This window comes from Miscanthus floridulus, chromosome 2, assembly GCF_019320115.1.
Source record: "Miscanthus floridulus cultivar M001 chromosome 2, ASM1932011v1, whole genome shotgun sequence".
NCBI classification, from domain to species: Eukaryota; Viridiplantae; Streptophyta; class Magnoliopsida; order Poales; family Poaceae; genus Miscanthus; species Miscanthus floridulus.
This window is the reverse complement of record NC_089581.1, coordinates 47,308,424-47,333,743: the sequence shown is the minus strand read 5'-3', so window position 1 is coordinate 47,333,743 and position 25,320 is coordinate 47,308,424. Positions and strand designations below refer to the sequence as shown.

General features: G+C 46.3%; 2 protein-coding genes, 1 long non-coding RNA gene and 1 pseudogene across 4 annotated transcripts; 2 read left to right on the top strand and 2 right to left on the bottom strand.

Annotated features, from left to right (window-relative positions):
- Positions 1-9,367: 9,367 nt before the first annotated feature.
- LOC136523327 (uncharacterized) lies at positions 9,368-12,343 on the bottom strand. 2 transcript variants are annotated; one of them, XM_066517048.1, is made up of 4 exons: positions 12,106-12,343; positions 11,432-11,569; positions 9,838-9,932; positions 9,368-9,663 (listed from the first exon to the last, which is right to left on the bottom strand). In XM_066517048.1, exons 1-3 carry the CDS (start codon positions 12,196-12,198, stop codon positions 9,876-9,878), a joined length of 288 nt encoding a protein of 95 aa, XP_066373145.1. In that variant the 5' UTR covers positions 12,199-12,343; the 3' UTR covers positions 9,368-9,663; positions 9,838-9,875. The 2 variants fall into 2 exon arrangements, with proteins under 2 accessions (XP_066373145.1, XP_066373149.1); XM_066517052.1 differs by having other exon boundaries at positions 12,112-12,343.
- Positions 12,344-12,493: 150 nt separating this feature from the next.
- Positions 12,494-14,656, top strand: LOC136523319 (BTB/POZ and MATH domain-containing protein 1-like). Its single transcript, XM_066517039.1, has one exon. The coding sequence runs from the start codon at positions 12,714-12,716 to the stop codon at positions 13,806-13,808; it is 1,095 nt and encodes a 364-aa protein (XP_066373136.1). The 5' UTR covers positions 12,494-12,713; the 3' UTR covers positions 13,809-14,656.
- A 482-nt stretch (positions 14,657-15,138) lies between these two features.
- Positions 15,139-16,139, bottom strand: LOC136523342 (uncharacterized). The gene is made up of 3 exons (XR_010776154.1): positions 15,925-16,139; positions 15,721-15,823; positions 15,139-15,512 (listed from the first exon to the last, which is right to left on the bottom strand). It is a non-coding gene; the product is annotated as an uncharacterized lncRNA (long non-coding RNA).
- A 1,911-nt stretch (positions 16,140-18,050) lies between these two features.
- On the top strand, positions 18,051-19,440 carry LOC136536488 (BTB/POZ and MATH domain-containing protein 1-like; annotated as a pseudogene).
- The last annotated feature ends 5,880 nt before the right edge of the window (positions 19,441-25,320 follow it).

The following is a 25,320-nucleotide window of genomic DNA, read 5'->3' as shown; positions in this document are numbered from 1 at the left end:
CGGCAGGACGAGCTCGACGACGGCGGATGGCGCGGCCGAGACGAGATCGAAGATGAACAGAACAGACGTTCGATATATATAGGCCGGGACCCTTTAGTCCCGGCTAGTAACACCAACCGGGACTAAAAACCCTTTAGTCCCGGCTGGTATTACCAGCCGGGACTAAAGGCCCAACCCTTTAGTCCCGGCTCGCCTTACAAGCCGGGACTAAAGGCTTTTAGTCCCGGTTGGTTTGACCAGCCGGGACTAAAGGTATTTTTGGGCGCGCAACGAAATTGCCGCCCACCCTTTAGTCCCGGTTCTTAGTCTGGGCCGGGACTGAAGGCCTAAAAGTTTTGGCAACCCGCCAGCGTAATTGGCCTGGGGTTTTGATTTTGTTTAATACTAGGTTAAACAATTAATTCCATATCAACTTCAATACTTTGCAATATTTATTTTAAAAAATACTATTGATTAACTAATTATTTATTGTAAATAGGAAAATTTTGTAACCTAAAGTTTTTAATTTCTTTTATGAATATAGAATATAAATGTTACTAATACTAAGTATTTTGTTAATGCAAAAATATATTTGTAACTTAAAATTAATAAAACTAATATTATTCGATAGGAAATTTATTATCACATTATTGTAACGTCAATGTTTCAATTTTTTTTCGGTTTTTGACCAAAATTGACAGGAAATTTTTGTTAAACCTATAAAAATAAAGAAAATATAGTATTTTTTGTTGTACAACTTTTTCAAATGAAAAAATGGCCTATATAAGGATTGTTGTTTTTTCAATTCGACCAAAATTAACAAACTTGGTATTCAAAACTTTTCAATTCGAAGTCATTTAGAGTCCATAATACTAGGGACAAAGTGTTGTTTTTTCATTTGATCAAATTTGACTTGGTCAAACTTGCTCAAATGAGACACTAAATGACCTCAGATGAAAAAACTCTGAATACCAAGTTTGATCATCTCAGCAAGATCTACAATTGTTACATAGATCATTTTCCCATTTGAGAAATTTTTATCAAACACTAGTCACAATTTTCCTTATCTCTTATAGACTTTCTAAAACTATGTCACACACTTGTGAAAATTGAACTACATTTTGTTCAAGCTTTTTCAAATGAAAAAATGGTCTATATAAGGATTGTAGATATTGATGATATGAACAAACTTGGTATTCAAAACTTTTCAATTTTAGACAATCTAGGGTTCCGAAAACTAGTTTGTAGGCGTCGAAATTTAAAAATCATAAATTTGAACCGTCCAAACTTTCTCAAATGGAAAGTTGACCAAAACAACAATTGTAGATCTTTTTGAGTTTAACAAACTTGGTATTCAAAACTTTTCAATTCGAAGTCATTTAGAGTCCATAATACTAGGGTCAAAGTGTTGTTTTTTCATTTGACCAAATTTGACTTGGTCAAACTTGCTCAAATGAGACACTAAATGACCTCAGATGAAAAAACTCTGAATACCAAGTTTGATCATCTCAGCAAGATCTACAATTGTTACATAGATCATTTTCCCATTTGAGAAATTTTTATCAAACACTAGTCACAATTTTCTTTATCTCTTATAGACTTTCTAAAACTATGTCACACACTTGTGAAAATTGAACTACATTTTATTCAAGCTTTCTCAAATGAAAAAATGGTCTATATAAGGATTGTAGATATTGATGATATGAACAAACTTGGTATTCAAAACTTTTCAATTTTAGACAATCTAGGGTTCCGAAAACATATTACATAATATCCGTCTCTAAAACATAATATATTAAACATGCATCGTTGTATCATGCGGGCACAACAGTGAATTTCTTCTTGACGTATGACCCTTGGTTATGATCTTGTCGTAACCATGGAGTGTCTTCATCATTTAACATGATGCTTGGATCTTTCTTCACTATGAAGGGTGGAATTCGGACATTTCTTTCGTAATCTTCGGACATGTCTGACTTGTCTTCAATTCCTACTATATTTATTTTCCCAGAAAGAATTATGTGGCGCTTTGGCTCATTGATCATTGAGTTGATGTCTTCGTTTTTTCCTCTCTTTGATTTTGTAGACATGTCTTTCACATAGAACACCTGACTCACATCGGCAGCAAGGACGAATGGTTCCTCTTTGTATCCAATATTGTTGAGGTCCACTGTTGTCATTCCATACTCTTTGTCGACTGTTACCCCTCCTCCGGTCAGCTTCACCCATTGGCACCGGAACAAAGGGACTTTAAAATTAGGTGCGTAGTCTAGTTCCCATATCTCTTCTATGCGGCCATAATATATTTGTATATTCCCATTTGGATCTGTGCCATCTATGCGAACACCACTATTTTGATTGGTGCTCCTTTTATCTTGGGCAACTGTGTAAAATGTATTCCCATTTATCTCGTACCCTTGGTACGTGAGGATATGCCACGATGGCTGCCTAGCCAACAAATACAGTTGCTCATCAATATTGTCATCGCCTTGACATTCTTTTCGCAACCAACCACTGAAACTTTTCATGTGCTGACGCCTAATCCAAGCTTCAGTCTTCCCTGGAAACTTGGATCGTAAGAACTCCTTATGTATCTCGATGTACGGATGCACCAATGACGAGTTCTGAAGAACTGTGTAGTGTGCTTTATTGAAATAATCGTCTTCCATGCCAATATATGTTTTCTTCCCTAAAGTTCCTTTACCACTGAGTCTCCCCTCATGTCGTGATTCGGGAACGCCAATCGGAGCAATGTCAGGAATAAAGTCAACACAGAACTCAATGACCTCCTCTGTTCCATAGCCCTGGGCGATGCTTCCTTCAGGCTTAGAACGGACTTTCACATATTTCTTCAAGACTCCCATAAACCTCTCGAAGGGGAACATGTTATGTAAGAACACAGGTCCAAGAATACTAATCTCCTTCACCAAATGAACTAGGATGTGTGTCATGATATTAAAGAAGGATGGAGGGAACACCAACTCAAAGCTGACAAGACATTGAACCACATCGTTCTGTAGAGTAGCTAGTTCCACTGGATTGATTGCCTTCTGAGAAATTGCATTGAGAAATGCACATAGCTTCACGGTGGCTAGACGTACATGTGGAGGTAGAATTCCTCTTAAAGCAACTGGAAGCAATTGCGTCATAAGCACGTGGCAGTCGTGGGACTTTAAGTTTAGGAATTTTTTATCTGGCACATTTATTATACCCTTTATATTGGAGGAGAATCCCGATGGGACCTTGATGCTGCTTAGACATTCGAACATGCTGTCCCTCTCTTCTTTGCTAAGCGTGTAGCTAGCAGGACTTAAGTAATGACGTCCATCACCTGTCTTCTCTGGATGAAGGTTGTCTCGTTCTTTCATGCACTGCAAGTCCTGGCGTGCTTCAAGTGAATCCTTTGGCTTCCCGTACACACCCATGAATCCTAACAGGTTCACACAAAGATTCTTTGTCAGGTGCATCACGTCGATTGCGTTGCGGACCTCTAGGACTTGCCACTAGGGTAGCTCCCAAAAGATGGACTTCTTCTTCCACATGGGTGCATGTCCATTAGCATCTTTGGGAACAGATTCACTGCCTTGTCCCTTTCCAAATACTACTTTCACATCCTTGACCATTGCGAGTACATCTTCCCCGGTTCGGTTATGAGGCTTCTTCCGGTGGTCTGGCTTACCTTTAAAATGCTTCCCTTTCTTTCTTACTTGGTGGTTCAAAGGAAGGAATCGACGATGGCCAAGGTACACGACCTTTCGACATCTTTTCAAATATATACTGTCAAGGTCATCAAAACAATGTGTGCATGCATTATATCCTTTATTTGTCTGACCTGAAAGATTACTTAAAGCAGGCCAATCATTGATGGTTACAAACAACATTGCTCGTAGGTCAAAGTGTTCTTGTTTGTACTCATCCCAGACACGTACACCTGGTTTGTTCCATAAAACTAGAAGTTCTTCAACTAATAGCTTCAGATATACATCAATATCGTTGCCAGGTTGCCTCGGACCTTGGATGAGGATCGGCATCATAATGAACTTCCGCTTCATGCATAACCATGGAGGAAGGTTGTAGATACATAGAGTAACTGGCCAAGTGCTATGACTAGTGCTCTGCTGTCCAAAAGGATTCATACCATCTGTACTTAAGGCGAACCTTAAGTTTCTAACCTCATTTGCAAACTCTGAAAATTCTCTATCTATCGCTCTCCACTGGGACCCATCAGCTGGGTGTCTCAGCATATTGTCTACCTTACGGTCTTCTTTATACCACCGCAACAACTTTGTGTGGTCTTTATTTCTGAACAAACGTTTTAAGCGTGGTATTATAGGAGCATACCACATAACCTTGGCAGGGATTTTCTTTCTAGGACGTTGTTCACCCTCGACGTCACCAGGATCATCGCGCCTGATCTTATACCGCGATGCTTTACATACCGGGCATTCATCCAAATTCTCGTATTCATTGCCATGGTAGAGGATACAGTCATTAGGACATGCATGTATCTTCTGGATTTTTAATCCCAAAGGGCAGACAACCTTTTTTGCTTCGTACGTAGTGGTGGGCAATTCATTTGGCTTCGGAAGCATCTTCTTTATGAGGTTTAATAAATTCCCAAATGCCTTATCGGATACACCATTCTTTGCCTTCCACTGTAGCAATTCCAGTGTTGTACCCAGCTTTTTTTGCCCCTCTTCGGCCATCGGGTATAGCAACTTCCTATGATCCTCAAGCATGCGCTCCAACTTAACTTTCTCTTTTTCACTTTCCCATTCTTGTTGTGCATCACGAATGGCATCGCCAAGAGCATCACCGAGATCATCTTCTACCGCTACCTCTTCTTCATCTCCCCCCATTGTAGTATCATCAAAGGCACCATACTGAGCAATAATGTCATCAATGTCTAAATCTTCTCCTTCACCTTCTTCCATCATGACCCCGCTTTCTCCATGCTTAGTCCAACATATATAGTTTGACATGAAACCTGACTTAAGCAAATGTGAATGAAGACTCATTGAGCTTGAATATTCCTTTAAATTCTTACATAGGGCACATGGACAGCATATGAAACCATCCCGCTTATTTGCCTCGGCCACACCTAAGAAATAGTGCAAGCCCTCTATAAAGTCTTGGGAGCGACGATCGGCATTGTACATCCAATGGCGTGACATAATCTGTATTACACGACAAATTATGAAAATCTTGAACATAATTAAGTATTTTATTACACAACATAAATGACACACACACGGTTGATTAATTAACTAAGCCTGGCTACAACGTAAGCAATCCCAACTATCACTAAACAAACTAAAACTACAATGCACTTCAGTAACATAATTATTTTGTGATCGTACGCAACTAAAACAGACAAATCATTCTTCTGTTGAATATCAATAAGCTTCTCCTGCTGGCTCACTGCCTCATCAGCAGCATCCGCTACCTCAAGCGCACCCAAATTCTGCACGTATGTAGCATAATCTTCCTCCCAGTACCAACCATCGCATCCATTGCCCTCCCACTGAAATTAAAGCCAAAAAATATTTAGTCAAAAATATTCAAGAAAAGCAGGTCAATTAGCCATAATTATAAAATGCGTAAGAAACTCACATCGCGATCCGAGCACTTGTAGAAAACACGACCCTTGTTGGGTCCCTGTCTCTTGACTCGGTACTCCATCACAATCTTCTGCTTACACTTGCCGCAGATAATGAGAGGGAGTTCTGGCCTCAGTCGTTTCGCAACCGAACGAGAGGCCGAGGATCCAGTAACAGTTGTCATCTACTTTCTATACTTATTTTTGCAAACTAGTGTAAATTTCATATTTTCAAATATTCATCAAATTATAGCTCAAAAATATGTTTCAATAAATAACCATCCGTACTAGTTGACCTTGCTTACGTGATCATCTCGACGAGCATTTCTCCACTGGACGGCACCGTACTTGGCCAAGGAAGAGCTCCGATTCTACGAGAAAGGGAACACGGTCTTCCACGACCGTTGCCGCTCTCCCTCGTAGAATCAAAGCTCCTCCTTGACGTCCGTTACCGCTCGGCAGAGAACATGCTCGCCGACATGAACACGGTCCGCAAGTTCAACTAGTGCGGATTTTCTACAATTTTCTAACAATTTTCTAAGTTTTTCATTTCATGGAAAAATTAATTCTAAGATCACGTAAGCCACCGGGGACGAGAATGGCGCGTGCTCCAGCGAGGACGAGCGAGGCGTGATTTTGATGAACTAATTTAACTTTTGTTTATCCAAACATATATGCAAATCATCATGTGATTTTGAGCTAAAAATGACATATAAAATCATAATAAAGTCCAACATATAAAATTACACATGCATCTACATCGCAAAATGAGATAAGCTACTGATAAAACATAAGAGGATTAAGTTTGTTACCTCCAAAATCGAAGAGCAACACCAATGGAGGGGGAGAGTGCAAGAACAACAGCAAGCTGAAGAACAGAGGCAGTGAGTTTGAATAATGGAATGGCTCGGGCTCGGGGAGGAAGAATTGAGCAGAATTATAGGCCGGGATAATTAGTCCCGGTTAGGGGTCCAAACCGGGACTAAATATTAATCTTTATTCCCGGGGCATAACCCAAACCGGGACTAAAAGCTTTAGTCCCGGCTGGTAATACCAGCCGGGACTAAAGATCCCTGCCCCGCGGACGACCGTTGGGCAGGGACCTTTAGTCCCGGTTGGTAATACCAACCGGGACTAAAGGGTCCTTTAGTCCCGGGGGCAAAAAATGCCGAGGCTAATGCTAAATTGGGACATCGTTCTAAAGTCTGTTCTCTAGTAGTGTTGTGCATGCGTATATAGGATAGTCGTCGATAGATAGATAGATAGATAGATAGATAGATGTTATTATATGCCGTACTGACCTCGCCGATGCCGGAGGAGGCGCCGGTGATGAGCACGACCTTCCCTCTCAGGTCCTCCTTCCTGAGCGGCTTCACGAACGCCCGCACCAACAGCTTCACCGGAACGGAGAGCGGGATGTAGACCAGGATCACCAACGCAGCTGTGATATGCATCACCACGCTGTGAAGCAGGAGGTAAAGCTCCATCTCTGTCTATCCTTTGCGACGATAATGTCGACGTGAGAGCTAGCTGCTATAGCGCGCGCACAGCCTGCAGGCGATGGACTCATCCATATATGGTGGCGCGGACTGCGGAGGCACGCCCCAATCATCTTGGAGTCACCGCTTTGCTTCCCCACTAGGCCACTACGGCAGATGTTGTCTTTTATCTTGCATTTTTTTTTAATCTTTCAGGCCCTGCCCCGGATGTCGTTGCTGGCTTGATGCATCCGCTGCCTCTTGCTTTAGCTGTGATCCCAATAACGTGCGTCCATGTATTTTTGTGCGTGTATGTGTGGAATCAGATGCTGCAAGGAATATAAAACATAGAAAGGAAAAAAATGCAGGGATTGGATGTGAATGTACTAGTAAAACCGAGGATCGGGAAAAATGGAGGATTTCCGCTGACCATGGTGTTTGGAACACAGGAACGAAACACACAGAAATCGGTGAAAAATAGAAAATAAACACATACTATTATATGTACAACAAAAATGTTAATGTTCACTGAAGAGGTCAAAAAAAAAAAAAAAAACAGGTCCTGCCGGTCATGTGCAGTGATGGGGTAGGAATTAGCGTTCTCTTCATGCATGCTTCGGATTGTTGCCTCGAGCTTCCACGAATCGATTAGGTCCGACTGCATGTTTCAGTTGTGAAATTGATGAATATGCAACCTTTTCCTCTGTTTTACTGTTTGCATTTCTTTTGTTCCAAACGGTCATCTGTCAAACCTTTCCAAAGGAATTAGTTCCATTGAAATTCGGAATTCCTTTGAACCAAACTGGGCCTAGAATTTTTAACCATTGCTTCACATAATCAAGGTTAAACTTTGCCCAAAAGATCTCCTGAAAATATAATGTCTTTACCATGAATTTCATGGATTTTGGCAAAACCATAAAGAAGGGAATGAACTCAAGAAAAAACTGAAATTGGAGATGCTCGTGGGATTGTTGTGGGATCACTCTATAGATGTTTGTCTACGTCCTAGCATCCTGAACTAGTATTCCACTAAGAAATTGCACCAAAACTGAAGAACAAAATTCACCACAATAGAGAGAAAGAATTTAGAAAAAAAAAACATGAAGTTGGTTTCGTATTTTTTCAAGCTACAACAAAATATCTGTAAATTTTCTAGATTAAATCTAGATTTTGGATTTTTAATTGCACACTTTTTCCAAAATATATTTTGATAATTTTCTTGAAAAAAATTCTAAATCCCAATGAATATTTGAACTAGCCTGATTTACCTCTTGCGGTTGACATGATGCCACATAAAATGGTTAACATATGTCCGATTTACCTCTCTTGGCGCCATATTGTGGGTGATGTGGTGTCACACAAGACAGCAAACATCTGATTTACCTCTCATGGTTGATGTGATGCCACGTAAAATGGCTAACATGGCACCATGTAAGATAGTTGATATGGCACTACGCCAGTCAAAAACGATGAGGGGAGAGAACCGCGCTGGTAGGGGCCGGTGGCTGGCTTCCTACCGGCCAGTGTTCGAGTCCTACTCGGCATTGGTCTCTCACCGGGGTTTTTCCCCACTTTCTTGTTGCAGGATCTTAGGCGCCTATGGACCACAATGGGAGGCGACACGCCCGTCGCTTGCGAAGCTAATTCTTCATAAATCTCTTGTAGGCTTATGCGTATGGTAGTATAAGGTTCTAGGTCTAGCGTACACCTTAAGTGGTGTGTGTCGAGTGTGTGCGTGCGTGTGTTGTACGTTCAGATACTATAACTTGTACTACCAGATCTGAGGAATAAAAAAAAACCCTTGAGGGAGAAAATTCAGATGGTTTCAAAAACTGAGGGGGCAAATTTAGATGGTTTGAAAAGCTGGAGGTCAGAAAATAGATGATTTTTCAGTTGGAAGAGTTAAATCGGACTTTGATAAAAGTTATGAAGGTCAAATGGACTTTTTCGAAGTTATTGCCGATTGTTCCCCAAAGCATTGTGAATGAACTAATTAAAATAAATTGACTTTCAAATTTCTACCAAAACTATCACTACGGAAAAAGCCATTTAATTTGAACACTGCCCCACAAAATAATGGTCATTGCTCAGGAAACATACTGCATTTGAATTTCACATGAATAGTTCACTCTTTTTATTTTTCGAAGGATGAATCCTTCACTCTTAGTTGTGATATCTTGCGCTGCATGACCTTTTAACTCGTTTTGGCTCTAGACTAAATAGTCCCATTATAGGAAGGATGAACCATGTTTACCACCAGATATTAGACCCAGCACTTTCCTAATAAAAAAAAGAAGGGTATCAAATCCAATGAGCCAACAAACAATACCATGGTTATTTGGCTAAGTATATAATTCTTGTCCGTGACAGCAAGTTCACTTATGGTTACAACGGTCCATTCGCATACAATACAATACTAAGTTTTTTTTTTCACCATTCCACATCGTCCAGGTCCAGAGGAGCAGAGCACGCAACATCCTCACACAAAGTTTGTCAGGAACCTATGATACAGAGAAGTAACGGGATCTCCTTGCACTTCAAAACTATAGGAAGCACGTTATGGGAGCTAACGACAGAATAGTAGATACGTCAGAACAGTGGGCTCCCCTGCACATAAATACAATCACTCGCAAGTAAATACTTAGATGATAATTTTGGCCTGAATGAAACAAAATTAGACATATAAAAATGAGAAGCAACCCGGTCTGCAGAACCAAAAGGCTCCGTACATTCAGAACTGTATAGGGATGAAAAAAGACGCATTATCAAAATTCAAGTTACCTAGCAGGGTTAAAATACTGGCTTGTCAAGGATACACTTTAGATCGAAAGGCTTGCAAAAAGAAGTTCAAGCTCCTCATCTTGAGATGTAGTCCTCTGCATTGGAGAATGTAAGAAGTGAAAAAGAGAATTGTCAAACGAACTTGATAAACAATCAAAAAACAGGGACAAAACTTTCTCATCACCAGAAGTTGAAAGTGATGTTTCAGATCGTAGGGCTAGATAAGCAGATTCTATGCTATTTAAGTTTTTGGTTATAACTATTATAAGTTTCGTTGCATAATAATGGAAAAACCGAAAACATGGAAATGGCTTTAGCAATTTTGAGTTTTGGGGAAACAAGTCAAAAAGGTTTAAAAAAATCTGCTCTTGTTAAAGGGAAAACCTAAAGAGTGCAATAATAATGCTCAAAAGAAACCATATTCTATTCATGTGTGCAAATAGGGCAACTGGTTTTTTTCTAATCCAACATTTATCGCACTGTACAGAGCTAGAATTTAGTGAGTTAAAACTAAATCTTTTTGGCGCAATACAAGATCGGTACTCATGGAATACATTTAGTCAATTCGATGATTCGATCATGTTTCCATGATACATCAACCATATTTCCACCACTAACACGACACAGGCTACAAGCCCACAATCACAAAAAACCTGATGTATGAACATGCTCAAACGAGGTGATTAAAACATCACAATTTATCTATTAATATGTTGGATGTGCTATTTTGCAGCCTATAACACAGGAAAGAACTAGGTAGAATACAGAAATTACGTGAGGCTTCTAGTTGCCTCCGTCCCCAACTGGTCTAGCTGATATATTTTGATGTGGAACACTCTGACCCAAGCTTATTGTAATTTCAGCCCTATCCTCACTAATCTAAACAAGGCTAATGAGGACAGCATATACTAAAATGCCATGCTTACACTTCTAATCATAAGTTTGCCACTTGGCTGACAGAAAATACAATTATTAAACATTGGCCATCCCCTTGTTACATCCAATTGGTTTCTTTATATATTCGTTGAGGCCAGACGTATTACCATGAAAGAAAATGGGTAGCACAACTATGGTAAATTTCAATAACCACTACTGGGCATGAGACATTTTCATTTGTAGGATGGTTGAAAATTCTGAGGTCTGTATTCGTTCCTCGGTCTCGCTCTTCTGTGATCATAGACTTCATGTTTATATTATGATCTGTGATCATAACTTCATGAGAAACAGAACATAAAGATGCTTCCAGTTCTACAAAAAACATATGCAAATGTAATGTTGATGCTCATCACTGTGATCAACTTCATGAGAAACAGAACACAAAGATGCTTCCAGTTCTACAAAAAACATATAAATGTAATGTTGATGCTCACCAATTAATCACGATATTTACTGCATTTTACCAACATTCAACTCTTTGAAAACTAGGATACATGAAACAGCAGGTTGAACTATGTGCTATACTGATGAGATGGGCACATTTAGTAAGACAATGGCACATACCACCAGCACAGAGTTGTTAAAAGGAAGTATGAAATTACAACAACATTTGCAAGAATTACTGAAAATCTCTCGTTCAGAAAGCAGATTGGCTCACCTTGATGGATATCAGATGGCGAAGTTTGTTTAGCACCTTCATGCGGTGTATCGCGTAGGAACTATGAGCTGGTAGGTTGTTAACCCTCGCTATCTCGGCATCGATGGCAGCCTCCCTATCCCCTTTCTGTGCCCCATTCTGCTCGCTAGCAAAATCAGCTTTTGGTCAGTGAACTAAAAGACAGACCCACCAGCTGAAATTAGATGCAGTAATATGCAGTTGTGTGCTTAGAAATTCACACAGCCCAGCAAAAAATCCTATGGGCACAAAAAATTCAAGCCACACAGGATATATAAACTTAACCTTACCCTCCAGAATCTCTCTCACATAAGTTTACAAACAATTTTACAAATGGAAGCATAAATGAAAAACAGAACCGAGATTTCACTCAGAGTAACCGTAGTGCCCCTTTTGCAGTTTTATTATTATGTATTAACAATAACGGCTCATGTCTCGATCCACAGTTGCTTGAGTCCCCAAAAGCTAGAGGGGTGGAATAAGCAACGGCGCAGAGCCATACTGCATAGCAACAAGAGATTTCCCTAGGAATACAGGCATACAGCGAGGCAAAGAGCACAAAGACCTAGATTCCAGAAAACCCGTTGCGACGAGGCAACAAACTCACATCATGGAGATTGGGGCTAGAGAGTAGAGAAGGCAAGGAAGAGGAATACCGCAGCCGCAGCCGCAGCAGCAGCAGAAGGGTTGGTGGCGAGGGTCGTGGTGTTGCCGTGGTAGAAGGGCGTGGTGCTACCCCCTCCTTCCATGATTCGATTCTCTGTGAGCGGTCGAGTTGCCTTGCCTGTGGTGCGCGCAACGAGGAAGGGTGAGGCGAAGGGACGCAGGAGGAACTCGGAAGGCTCTAGAGTCCCGCCGCCGCCGCTGGAATCGCGATTCCCGAGTCCGAGGCTCCGAGCTAGACGAGCTGGACGAAACAGAGGACGGGGCGAGCCTGATCGACGTGGCCCATCTTTTGGCCCAATAATTCAAACTGGGCTGCACTTGTGTACTATGTAAATCGGCCTAGAAAAAAAGAGCCCAACAGGCAACAGCAGCGGTAGGAAGAGGACTGGAGGAGTCAAGCCGGCGACGACCCATCGCCTCCTTCACCGTTCTGTCTTCCCCTTTCCCCGCCGCCGCTTCGTGCCAAACCCTACAAAATGCAGTGGCGCCTAAGCTGAAATCAGTGAATCGTGGGCCGCGGCGAAGAGAGAACTCAACAGGATTTCTGGGGGGAGGAGGGGAGCTGGGTCAGAAAGGGAGAGAGATAATCAGGTTTACCATGTCCTCCATGCCTGGCGGCGGCGCGCCGTCGCGGTCTGCCTCCACCATCGTCGCCAACATCGCCAGTGGGTACCACATCCTCAAGATCGATGGCTACTCCCGCACCCTTGCGACCCCCACAGGAAAGTACATCGCTTCCCTCCCGTTCACCGTGGGCGGCCATCGCTGGTACATTCGCTACTACCCCAACGGCAAGAAGTCAGACGACAAAGAGTACATCTCGCTCTTTCTTTATCTCCACGACAACGTCACCAAGCCAGTGGAGGCGCAGTACAAGTACCGATTCGTCGGCGTCGTGGCGAAGCAGCCGTTGACACTGGGAGAACTGCATAGCTTCAGCTTCGATAGCGGTTGGGGGTACTCTCAGTTCATCAAAAGGGAAGACCTGGAACAGTCGAAGCATCTCCGGGACGATTCATTTGCCATTCGGTGCGATGTGGTCGTCGTCACCAACGAATTGCGTGTCGAGGAGGCAACGGAAGCCACTGCTGCGGCCGATATGATCACCGTGCCCCCATCTGACCTGCACCAGCATCTTGGCAGTCTCCTGCGGACCGAGAAGGGAGCCGATGTGGTGTTCGACGTCGCCGGTGAGACGTTCGCTGCACACCGGTACGTGCTCGCAGCCCGTTCCCCTGTCTTCAGTGCAGAGTTCTTTGGTGCGATGAAAGAGAGCAACACCGGAGGTGTGGTGCACATAGAGGACATGGAACCTCGTGTGTTCAAGGCTTTGCTCTACTTCGTTTACACCGACTTATTCCCAAAGATGAAACAAGTGGAAGAGGGAGACGTAGGCGACGACGATGAAGACGTTTTGTCTCAGCACCTACTGGTCGCTGCGGACAAATACAACTTGGAGAGGCTGAAACTGTTATGTGAAAAGAAGTTGTGTGAGTATATCAATGCAGGCAATGTGGCAACCATCCTGGCGCTAGCCGAGCAACACCATTGCCATGGACTGAAGAAGGTGTGCTTCCATTTTCTCAGCTCTCCTGCAAATTTGAGGGCAGTCGTGGCCAGAGACGGCTTTAAGCATCTGAGCAGAAGCTGCCCCTCTGTTATGGAGGAGTTGGTTGCCATGCTCAGCAATTAATGTAGATCTCCATCTAAGCACTAACTGCAGTTGGTGTTTTTCTGGATCGACTTGTATTGTCAAGCGGTTTTGAAAAATGCTACTAGTTCATGTTTTCCACTTTCAGTAGTTGTGCATCCGAAGTTTCAAGGAGATTATGAAGTAGTTGAATCTGTTAGTGCTTTTGTTAGTTGACTGCATCTGTGCAGCTCTACCAATTCGCAGCGGATGATTTTGTTATCTGCTAGCTTTGAATCTCCACTAGAAATCCGTCTATGTGCTTGACATATAATTCTCAGAAGTTGGAATGCAATGGTTCTTGTTTTTTTTGTTAAGTTAAGTTACCGACCAGAACTCGTTTACTTCTATGCTTGTTAGGGGGGGTGTTTAGGTTCATTCTAAACTTTAGTCGTTATCCCATCAGATGTTTGGACATATATACGGAGTATTAAATATAGACTAATTACGAAACTAAATGCACAGATTGAGACTGTTTTGCGAGACGAATTTTTTAAGTCTAATTAGTCTATGATTTGACAATGTGGTGCTACAGTAAAAAAAGGTACAAATGACGGATTAATTAGGCTTAATAAATTCATCTCGCGGATTACTGATAGATTCTGTAATTTGTTTTTTTATTAGTATCCGAACACCCCCCTCCTAAACTTTAATCGCTGCATCCAAACACCCCCTTAATCCAGATGTATATATACATTGTTGTCAGATCATCATATATACAGTATCACGTTGAAGTTGGTTGTGGTGTGTCCTTCAGTCGAGGTTGCCTATGGAGATGGAGATCTATGGCATGTTCGTTTCGCCGAAAAAACAAGCTGAAACACTGTTCTGGCTGATTTGTTGTAAGAGGAAAACACTGTTCTGATTAAAAATAAAAAATACGAATTATAAGAGAAGTGAACAGGCCTACACTGGTTTCGCTGCAACATCTTCGCTTTTGATGTATTTCTGATTGTAACACTGAATATGCATGCTGCAGTAAAATTGAAATATATATTCAATCAAAACAATGTCAAATCATATGCATGGCATGGACCATGTTTAAAAGATATTTTGCTGTGGAGAATGACGATTCCAATCAATCTTAAATCTGATTTTCCATGTCATTGTGAGTATCTTTTTTTCTAACTATAGATATTATTATAGGTGTTGATGGTCAAGATTTTATTTACTGTGTAAGCATGGTAAATTTAGGAAGATTTTAAGACTTGTAAGCATGGTAAATTTAGGAAGATTTTAAGACTTCAAGGGTAATTCGATCTTAGCCTTCTACCTAAACTGCTAAACATATATGGCTATGATTGTATTCTAGCTAGTTTTAGCGCGCGTTTAGTTCGCGAAAAGTGCGAAATTTGGTTACTGTAGCAATTTCGTTTTTATTTGGCAATTAGTGTTCAATCATGGACTAATTAGGCTCAAAACGTTCGTCTCGCAATTTCCAATCAAACTGTGCAATTAGTTTTTATTTTCGTCTACATTTAATGCTCCATGCACGTACCGCAAGATTCGATGTGACGAATACTGTAGCACTTTTTGAGAAAACTTTTCGCGCACTAAACAAGGGCTTACTGGAAAAGTCGAGCACGTTTGCAGCTGGTCCTGCAACCAAAATGCCTGTGTACAAGCGCTTGCCTCCACTATTTCACGATCACAGCAATAATTGATGTCGACTGCAGTAGATGGCTGCTCTAAGTTCTGTTCCTCCACCTGCAGATTGTTATCAAATACTGTCGAGTCTCGTTCGGCTGGTAGGTTAAACAGTAAATTTTAGATTATTTTGGATAATTTAATAGTGTTCTGTGAGAGAAAATAAACCGAAACAAGCTGGAATAAGCGAAAAGTAGTACAGCCGGACGCCCTGAATGAGAGTCGGCAGGAGCCCGTGCTACCATGTAAACCCAAGGCATGCTATTACCTGCAGTGGAGAGACCTGGCCAAGCAGCTGGACACACTCCTGCAACATAACTTGCTCGTCTCTTGCCACACACACCAGCCTTAAATATTAGTAACGCCGTGTCCTGAGCCCGGAGGGAAAGATAAAGCTCCATTAATTAGAGCAATGCATATGAGTCAGCATAGGTAAAATTATGAGCTTATTCTCACATATTTAGTCTGTTACCATCGGACTGAATTATCTCTTGTCATTGTCTTGGCCGTCAACGTGAGCACGAGAGCTTGCTGAAGAATGCTTGCCAACGGCGCTAGGGATGCCATCATGGGCATCGAGGTCTAGGATAGCTGGACCTCGGCTACGCACCTCGTAGCCTCGATCTGTAGGGTTGGGTCAAGGTTTTCCTCTCGGCGCCATATTCTTGAAGGGGTTGAGATTAGGAAGAAGAAAGCAGTTTAGGAATAGACATATTGTTATTGTGTGACCCAAACCGAGTGTGTTATGAAGTATAAATAGGCTCACGGCCTCTACATCATGCGCGGCCAGTAACAACCTGGAGATGGAACTACATGCGCAGCCACCAGAGATGAAAAGATTCCTAAGGCCTCGTTTGGCAGGGATTCTCTACCAACTTCAGGAGTTGTTTGGAGATGTTTTCTGCCAAACGGAGTAAAGTGAAATGACTTACTGGTGAAGCCCCTAAAAACATACTCTCACATGGGTTTTGGGTGGGATGAAACAAAAAAAAAAAGCTTCTCCTGGCTTCTTCTCTAGGCCCATGCGCCAATACCCTTAGGATTTGACGAAATTACGCAATCTGCCACTGGGAAAAAGAGCCGCGCCTGAAGTTCTGTTCGGCAGTCTATACGGGCATATTTCTGTTCGTCTTCCGTGAATACGCGCATTTGCATATTTGCATGGGCATATTAGTTGCCAATACTTCATGTTATCTTTAATTATTAATTTTAATTTTTAATTTTGAAAATTTAATTTGCTCGAATGAAAAAATATAAAGAAACGTACAGCTGCAAATGTTACTGCACATGTATGTCTCAAGACTATCTTGGACAATTGATTTCTCTCGGCCATGTATGACTGACAAGTGAAGCTATTTTACCGATCGATTTACTAAAATAGCTTCAGCTCCACCGGTAGAGCCATTAAATTTAGCTTTGTGCATGGTCTTCTCTTGCCTGGTCTCGCGTGGTGATCGCGTCCAGCCGCATGCATGGCCTTGCCCGCTCTTGCCTGGTCTCCGCATGCATTCTGGTGAGCGCGTCCAGCCCGCTTTTGCCTGGTTCGCATGTGTGATCTTCCATTGCCCTCTTCTCGCGTGGCATCATCTTCGCCTCTTCGCTGCCATGGCCCCATATGACAATACCTGGGTGGAATTGCATGTTTCATGTTACTGTCTGTTGAAATTATTTTTAGAGGAACAAGCATATTCCTTGTACACTTGATGCAAATATTCACCGGCACGTACATATGTATCGAAGACAATAAGAAATCCATTGCTGAAATGCATTCAAATACCTTAATTGGCACCATTGATGACAGGAAGCCTGCAAACGGCTGCTCGGGCGCAAGCGCAACCCACTGTTGAGGTCAGGGTGGAGTCATGTCCGGTTTCGGCTGAGAGTAAAGATCTTTCTTTGGCTGGCGTTCTGGGACGACACTGGGACGAGTGACCGGCGAGCAAGACACGGCCCGGAAGCGAGAGAAGAATGCTACTTATGTGACCAGGCACCAGAAACGATCGACCACTTCATCTCTTGCTTGCTGCCCCTTATCTGTCAGGCTTGGCTGACAGTTACCGACGGCGGAACACTCGGTGATCGGCTGGTGGCGATGCTTGAGAGCCGCTTGGCATGGGTTGCAGAAAGACGACATCGATTCACTGTTTGCCCTAGTCTCTTGGCAACTATGGAAGGAACTGAATGGTCGCTGCTTCATGGAAGCCTCAATCGCTGATCCCTTGTAACATACAACTTCTTCATTCTTAATACAAAGATGCGCAAGCCTCCTTGGTATTCGAGAAAAAAAAAAATCTTTGCACCGTCGAGGAGCTGCACAGAGGAGATGAGAGGCCGAGCCTGTTCGATGGGGCCATCTTTCGGCCCAATTTAGAAACTGGGCTGCTCTTGTGTAAACCGGACTGGAAAAAAAGAGCCCAGCAGAAGGAAGGCGGCGAGAGGCAACAACTCCAGTGGCTTCGGCCCCTTCGCCATCCTGTCTTTCCCTTTCCGCGCCGCCGGTTCGTGCTAAACGCCCAAACCCTACGAAAAGCAGTGGCGGTGGCGGTGGAGGCTAAAGCTGAAATCAGTGAATCGTGCGCCGCGGCGAAGAGTTTGGCCTCCATGGCTGGCTGCGGCAAGCCGTCGCGGTCTGCCTCCACCATCGTCGCCAACATCACGCGTGGGTACCACATCCTCAGCGAAGCTCGAAAAAAATTTAGAAGGGGCTGAAAAAAAAAAACGGAGCCTTTTTCATCTTCTTTTAACTTTAACCTCTCATATCTAATATATATATATATATATATATATATATATATATATATATATATATATAATTTTAAAAAAGAGCTGAGAGAGGCTACGCGGGTCCAGGATCGGTAGTGGAGCTAGAGCACCCTAGCCCACCGCTGGCTTCGTCAATGTTGGTGGCTACTCCTGTACCTTGGCGACGACGCCCACAGGAGAGCACCTGACGTCGCTCCCGTTCACCGTGGGTGGCCATCGCTGGTACATTCGCTTATACTTCTACCCCAACGGCTGCACGTCGGAGGTCAAAGATTACATCTCGCTTTTTCTTTATCTCCACGACAGCGTCGCCAGTGAAGGCGCAGTTCGATTTCCGTTTCGTCGGCGACGTGGCGGAGCAGCCGTTGGAACTGGGAGGACCGCATAACTTTACGGAGTATTGTGGGTACCCCAAGTTCATCAAAAAGAAAGATTTGGAAGAGTCGAAGCATCTCCGGGACGATTCCTTTGCCATTCGGCGTATTCACCAACGAATTCCATGTGGAGGAGGCGCCGGAAGCCACTGCTGCGGCCGCTAGGATCTCCGTGCCCCCATCTGACCTGCACCAGCATCTCGGCAGTCTCCTGCTGTCCGAGAAGGGCGCCGATGTGGTGTTCGACGTCGCCGGTGCGACGTTCGCCGCACACCGGTGCGTGCTCGCAGCACGTTCGCCTGTCTTCACTGCAGAGCTCTTTGGTGCGATGAAAGAGAGCGACACCGGAGGTGTGGTACACATAGAGGACATGGAACCTCGGGTGTCCAAGGCTTTGCTCTACTTCGTTTACACCGACTTATTCCCAATGACAAAGACAGCGAAAGAAGTGGAAGAGGTAGACTTAGATGTAGATGACGATGACGACGAAGAAGGCGTTTTTTTCTCAGCACCTACTGACGAAAGAAGCGGAGGAGGGAGGCATAGACGACGATGAAGACGTTTTGTCTCAGCACCTCCTGGTGGCTGCGGACAAATACAGCTTGGAGAGGCTGAAATTGTTATGTGAAAGCAAGCTGTGTGAGTACATCGATGTGGGCACGGTAGCAACCGTCCTGGCGCTAGCCGAGCAACACCATTGCCATGGACTGAAGAAGGTGTGTTTCCATTTTCTCAGCTCTCCTGCAAATTTGAGGGCAGCCGTGGCCAGCGACGGCTTTGAGCATCTGAGCAGAAGCTGTCCCTCTGTTATGGTGGAGTTGGTTGCCATCCTCGGCAACTTAGTTCCATGATGCCTGGTTTCGTTTAGCAACTGTAGTTGATGAGTTCTTGGGTCGACTTATGTTGTCAAGCGGCTTTGAAAATTGCTAGTTGATGTGTCCCATCTTCTGTAATCAGTAGTTGTGAATCCTAACTCCCAATTGTCAAGGAGATCCTAAACTAGTTTAATTTGTTAGTTGACTGCGTCTGTGCAACTCTACCAATTCGCAACGGTTGATTTTGTTATCTGCTACCTAAATTTGCAAACGGATGATTTTGTTATCTGCTACCTTTGAATCTCTACTATGTCCGTCTATGTGCTTGACATATAATTCTCAGAAGTTGGAATGCAATAGCTCTTTTATTTTAGTTATGTTACCTAAAACTCGTTTACTTCTCTGCTTGTTAATCAAGATACCAGATGCATATATACTTCTCTTTATTGATTGAGAATAGTTACATCATTTGATAAGAAAGTAATAATAAAACTAGGGGGATCATCGTCCCAAATATAATTCTTTTTTATAAGCATAGCTCGCCTAGCTAATTCATGTGCCACCTGGTTTGCTTTCCTGCTTGAATGCTCAATTCATGTGCCACCTGGTTTGCTTTCCTGCTTGAATGCTCAAAGAAATCTCCTGGAGTCCGCCCCAAACAATGTCTTCATCATATATTGCAGCAGCTGAATTAGCAGTGAATCATTCATTCATCATAATTTCAATCACTTCCATACAGTCGGTGTCGGTGCAGAAAATGACCAACTAGTAAATATTTGTAGTTTTGCTGTACGTTGTGATCGGAGGTGGCCTAGCACTCAATGACACAGGATCTATACTGGTTCGGGCAACGTGCCCTACGTCCAGTTTGGGTCGGTCGGTGACTATATTCCTGAGCCCAGGTGCTCGAAATCTGTAGTGGGGTTACAAATGAGAAGGAGAAAGAAGGGGTGTTCAAGAGGTCCGGTCGGCTCCGACCGGAAGGGTTGCGGTCGGAACTTGGAGGTCCTGCGGTTGTGAGCTATCGATCTAGTGAGTCTGAACTTGAAGTAGTCCGTCCCCCTCGTAGGAGGGGGCGCATCCCCTTTTATAGATGAAGGGGATGACTTTATAGGTGAGAGGGAGAGAGTACGGATGTTTCTAAGCCTTGTTGCCCACGCTGATGAAAACTGGATAATGGTAGGCGCCCTCAACACTGTTGATGTCGCTGTAGAATGTCAGATGCGCACGGGAGGTCGAGCTATCTTCTTCAGGAAGGATGGACGTCGGTACCTGCAAATACTTGATGCCTAGTGGCATGTGAGGAGCCGCGCTATGTTCACCCGGTATGGCAAATCCTGAAACCCATACTGCGATCGATGTCCAGAGACACGCGGGGGGGGGGGCTTACCGTATGGGAGTTTTTAGCGGCCCCTACAATACTTTGTGTCAGGGTGGCTGCAGAACACTGTTTCGTGCAGGGTATGGTCCCTGGTATAGTGGTTTTGACTTGTGAGCCATGCCTTGCCTTTCTCCGCACGTCTTCTGGTTCCTTCCGAACGAGGTGTCCCCGGTCGGACGGCTCCAGTCGGCTCTCAGTGCGCCGGTCAGAGAAGAGCGATGAGCAGGGTTCCCATGAGCCCCGGTCGCGGGGTCGGAGTAGGAAGCAGTGTTTTGGGCCAGGCCTTCCGATTGGAGAGACTGCTTGGAGATGGCTGGTGCCTGAAGCGAGTGCTCCGGTGGAGAGGTGGGCCGAAGAAGTTGACGAGCAGGCGCTTGTTCTTTTGGGTAGACCTTCCGGTCGGCGATCGGACTACCCTTTCGGCCCGCTGTGTTTTAGATTTTTGGGCCGGCCCATAAACTATATGTTTGTTTTTCTGGGCCGAGCCCGGGCGTGGGAGCCGGTCCTCGAGGGACCCCGGGTTTATGAACCCGACAGGAGCCCCCGAGCCCCCGGGCGATTTGAGCCGAATCATCCGGGGGATTTTTTGTCTTGCTGGCGGGTGCGTGCGAGCGCACCCGCGGGTGTAGCCCCTGAGCCCCCGGGTGGTTCGGGCGGAACCGGATGGGGGGTTCTTTGTGTTGTGTCTGTGGGTGCGCGTGTTTTTATTTTTGAGATGGAATTTTGTTTAACCATGGCGTCGTTGTGCAGCCGAGGTGTTTTTAAGTGTGGGGATTGGATTGAGACAGAACTTACTGATCCCGGCGTCGGTGCGCGCCGGGGATCGGGCGAGGAAGTTTAGTTTGAGACAAACCCTGGCGTCGGTGCGCGCCGTGAACGGAGATAGCTTAGTTTGGACGTGACAGAGCCTACTGATCTTTGGCGTCGATGCGCGCCGTGGGGTCGGGTGAGGCAGAATCGTGAGTAGACCCAGGCGTCGGTGCGTGCCGTGGGATCGAGAGAGTTAGTTTTAGTTAGTGAAGCCGTTACGCGAGTTCGGAGTCGCGGTCCCAAGAGCCGTAGCCGGATGTCACCGATCCAGTCGACGCGAGTTCTGAGTCACGGTCCCAAGAGCCGTAGCCGGATGTCACCGATCCAGTCGACGCGTGTTTGGAGTCGCGGTCCCAAGAGCCATAGCCGAATGTCACCGATCCAGTCGACGCGAGTTCAGAGTCGCGGTCCCTTGGCATTTGAGCCCTCGAGCCTTGTCGGGCCTTCGTGGGGGTTGGTGTGAGTCGTTTTGCGCTACCTCATTCGGTTACTCACAATGGGTGTGATCAAGCGGAATCCGGGTCCATCGTTTGTGACGGGGTCGGCATAGCCCTCTTATGGCATTCCACTACTCCTTTACCTGTAGCCCGGTAGATGTCTAGGTCGTTCCGGAGACCAACCCGGATGGCCTAATGGCCTCCCCTCGATGGAGATTCTGTGGGCTTGGCAAGAGGTTTAGGATCGAACGAGAAGGTTGAGATGACCCGGTTTGCCAGACCGGGCGAAGGCCGCACAGTGCTCATCTCTGGTTTTCTCCCCTGGCTCTGTTTGGTTGCTCATATCGAATGAGGCAAGCCGCCGCTTCGTGGCGCAACACGGAGCGTTCTGGTGCATTTCGTTGCACGTGCGATGCTTAGTTCTCGAGCCCCCGGGCGGTTCATGCCTAACCGTCCGGGGGGTTCAGGCGTATGAGATGAATGCGCGTATGGATGTATGAATGATTTGTAATGAAATAGAGGGGGTTTTGGTAACATTTACCTTGACGACTGGAGTGACGGGGCTTGGAGGGCTTCAGTCGGAAAAGTCTGACTGGGACCTTGTCGACCTGAGTGACGAGGTTCGGAGAGCTTCAGTCGGAAATGTCCGACCAGGACCCGTGCTCGTCGTCCGCGACGGAGTCGACGTGGCCTACATGGGGCGCCCCTTCGCTTCCTTACGTGTCAGTTGGTGTCTATCCTTACCTGTCATTCGGGTTCCTTTAGGTCTGGCCTGGGGAAGTGGGGAGCTACCCGCGTGCGGTGGCGCTTCGATTCCTGTGCCCGTCGTGTGGTAGTGGTTGATCGTGTGGTAGTGGTGGGCCACGGCCAGGCCACATCCCGTCCGATCAGGAGCCATTCCATCGAACAGGGCGTGTCTTATCTGCATTAAATGAAAGAAAGAGAAAATCTCGCCCCGTTGTTTCGGCTTCCTCGATCGGTGCGTCCCTCCGTAACCGCTGCTCCCTTTTCCTTAAGTAGAAGAGGGGAGAGGGTTTTCGTTCCGCTCTTTTGCCTTTTCTTCGTCTGCCGCCGCCTTCTCTCCTCCTCTTTGCCGTGAGCGTTCCTGAGAGCCATGGAGGTTTCTAGGAAAGAAGGGGAGAGAGCAAGGAAGAAGAGAGGAACTCACCGAAATGTCGGACTGGAGGTCATCCACCGTGAGGGCGTCGGTGCTGGAGGCGTTCATCGCGAAGGGGTTCCTGCCGCCGCAGGAGGTGGCGCACTAGAGGGTCCCCGGGAAGGAGGAGTTCCCGCAACCTTGTCCTGATGAGATGGTTTCTTTCTTTACCTTCCACGAGCGTGGATTAGGATACCCCACGCACTGGTTCCTGCGCGGGCTCCTCAACAAGTGGGGTCTGGAACTGTAGCACCTCAATCCGACGGGGGTGCAGCACATCGCTGGCTTCGTCACCGTCTGCGAGGCTTTCCTCGGGATGGACCCACACGTGGACCTCTTCCGGCTCTTCTTCTCTGGGAGAGCTATGGCGGACTGGAGTTCGGCCGAGATCGCTCCGGTCGGAGGCTTCGCCCTACAGAGGAAGCCACACGCGAGAGGCTCGTATCCCACGTACTCGCCATGTGACTCCAACCGGGGATGGCATGGGGAGTGGTTCTACATTAGGAATCTGGTGGGGGCGCCGTTTCTGCCGTTTACCGGTGGGATGTCGGTGAAGTAGAAGAGTTGGTCGTGGGGCTGCGCCCACGCGGAGAAGCACAAGGTGGAGGCCATTAAGGAGGAGCTCTGGAAGCTCGTAAGGGGCGGCCTCGACGAGGTGCGGGTGTTCCACACCCTTTACCGCCGCCGGGTCGCGCCGTTGGCGAAGAGGACGCACCTGATGTGGAAGTACGGCGGCCGGTCGGATCCAGACCATGCGTCGCCGGAGGAGCTGCCGGACGACGAGATCTGGAGTCGCGTCGGCCGAGTGCGGCAGCTAAGGCCCAAAGAGACGGTGGTGGAAAAACCCATACCGTTTAATGCCTCGATCGTGCACTCGCTGGTATGCTCCCTTACTTTGCTCGTGCTTTTTCCTCTGCCCCTCTTCTTTTTTGATTTTGGTTCATTCGTTCCGTAGGGACTTGGGAGGTACAAGTCCTGGCCGCACCTTCCCAAGGGGCCGGCGGGCCGAGCCCGACAGGCCACCCAGAAGGAGGCGGCAGACGCCCGGAAGAAGAAGAAAACCAAGGAGGTTTATCGGAAAGAAGAGAAGAAGAAAGAGGTCGCCCGACGCATGAGAGCCGGGGAACGTGCGAGCGACGTCGAGTTGGAACTCGCGTCGGATGATCCTACGGATCTGGACGCCATGGTCTTCTCCGACAAGGAGGGTCGGGAGGTCGTTGCGACCTCGGCGGTACGTCGCGACCCTACGGCGACGTCCGCTGGTGAGGAGCAGGAGGCCGCACGACGTGCGGAGGTTCCTTCATCGAGGAAGCGTGCTACGAGTGCGGATGCCGTCGGTGAACGGGTGGCGAAGCGAACACGGTCCTTGCGCCCCTCGGCAGCGTTGCCAGCTCTGTCGTCGCCTATGGCGGACGTGGCTGGACGAGCTAGGTAGTCCGAGGAGCGGACCGACGTTCGTGCAGCGACAGAACCGGTGGCAACGCCGGACTTACGGCCGGAGGAGGCCCTGCCTGCCATGGCTGTGGCCGAGCAGTCCTTGCGGTTTGAGGGGCAGACTGGCGCTTGGTCGACGCGCGACTCGCAGTCAGGGAACGCCCCGCCCGTTGCTCTAGTTGGGGAGCCCTGAGCCGGAGGTCGTGGCGACCCGCAGGCTGGGCAGGAGCGGGTTGGGACGACTCCAACCCCATCTGAAGTGAGTGGGCACGGGTCACTGTCCGGGAGCGGTCCTCGTCCTGTGGGCCCGTTGTCGTCGGAGCCTGTCTTCAGGGTAGTGCCGCTCGCCACCCGGTATGTTTCCTTTCGTTGCCTCTTCGACTCTTGGTGGTTGAGTCTTTTTGGAGTGTGGCTTACCCACAATTTTTGTCAGCGGACGGGGTTGAGCATCGCCTCGGCCTCCGTGCAGGAGGTTTGGAGGCTCACTCTGTAGCGTGCTATGGTGAGCGAAGGGGGCAGCAGGGCGGTGGCGAAGCCTTCCCTCCCAGGGGTGGTGCCCCCCGGGGCAGCTGCTGATAACGTGACAGCGGCGGCGACGTTGTTGGCAGCGATTCCGATGCCGATGGCGGAGGTGGCGTCGGAGGTAACCCTTGCGGCCCCTCCTCCACCGGTTGCGGTGGAGGAGACGAGGTGGGGGG

Coding starts and splice junctions, on each gene's coding strand:
- LOC136523319 (XM_066517039.1), top strand. CDS start 12,714: ATGTCCTCCATGCCTGGCGGCGGCGCGCCGTCGCGGTCTGCCTCCACC.
- LOC136523327 (XM_066517048.1), bottom strand. CDS start 12,198: ATGGAAGGAGGGGGTAGCACCACGCCCTTCTACCACGGCAACACCACG. Junction 11,570..12,105: donor CTGCTGCGGCTGCGGCTGCG/GTATTCCTCTTC, acceptor GCTAGCGAGCAG/AATGGGGCACAGAAAGGGGA. Junction 9,933..11,431: donor GCCATCTGATATCCATCAAG/GTGAGCCAATCT, acceptor TCTCCAATGCAG/AGGACTACATCTCAAGATGA.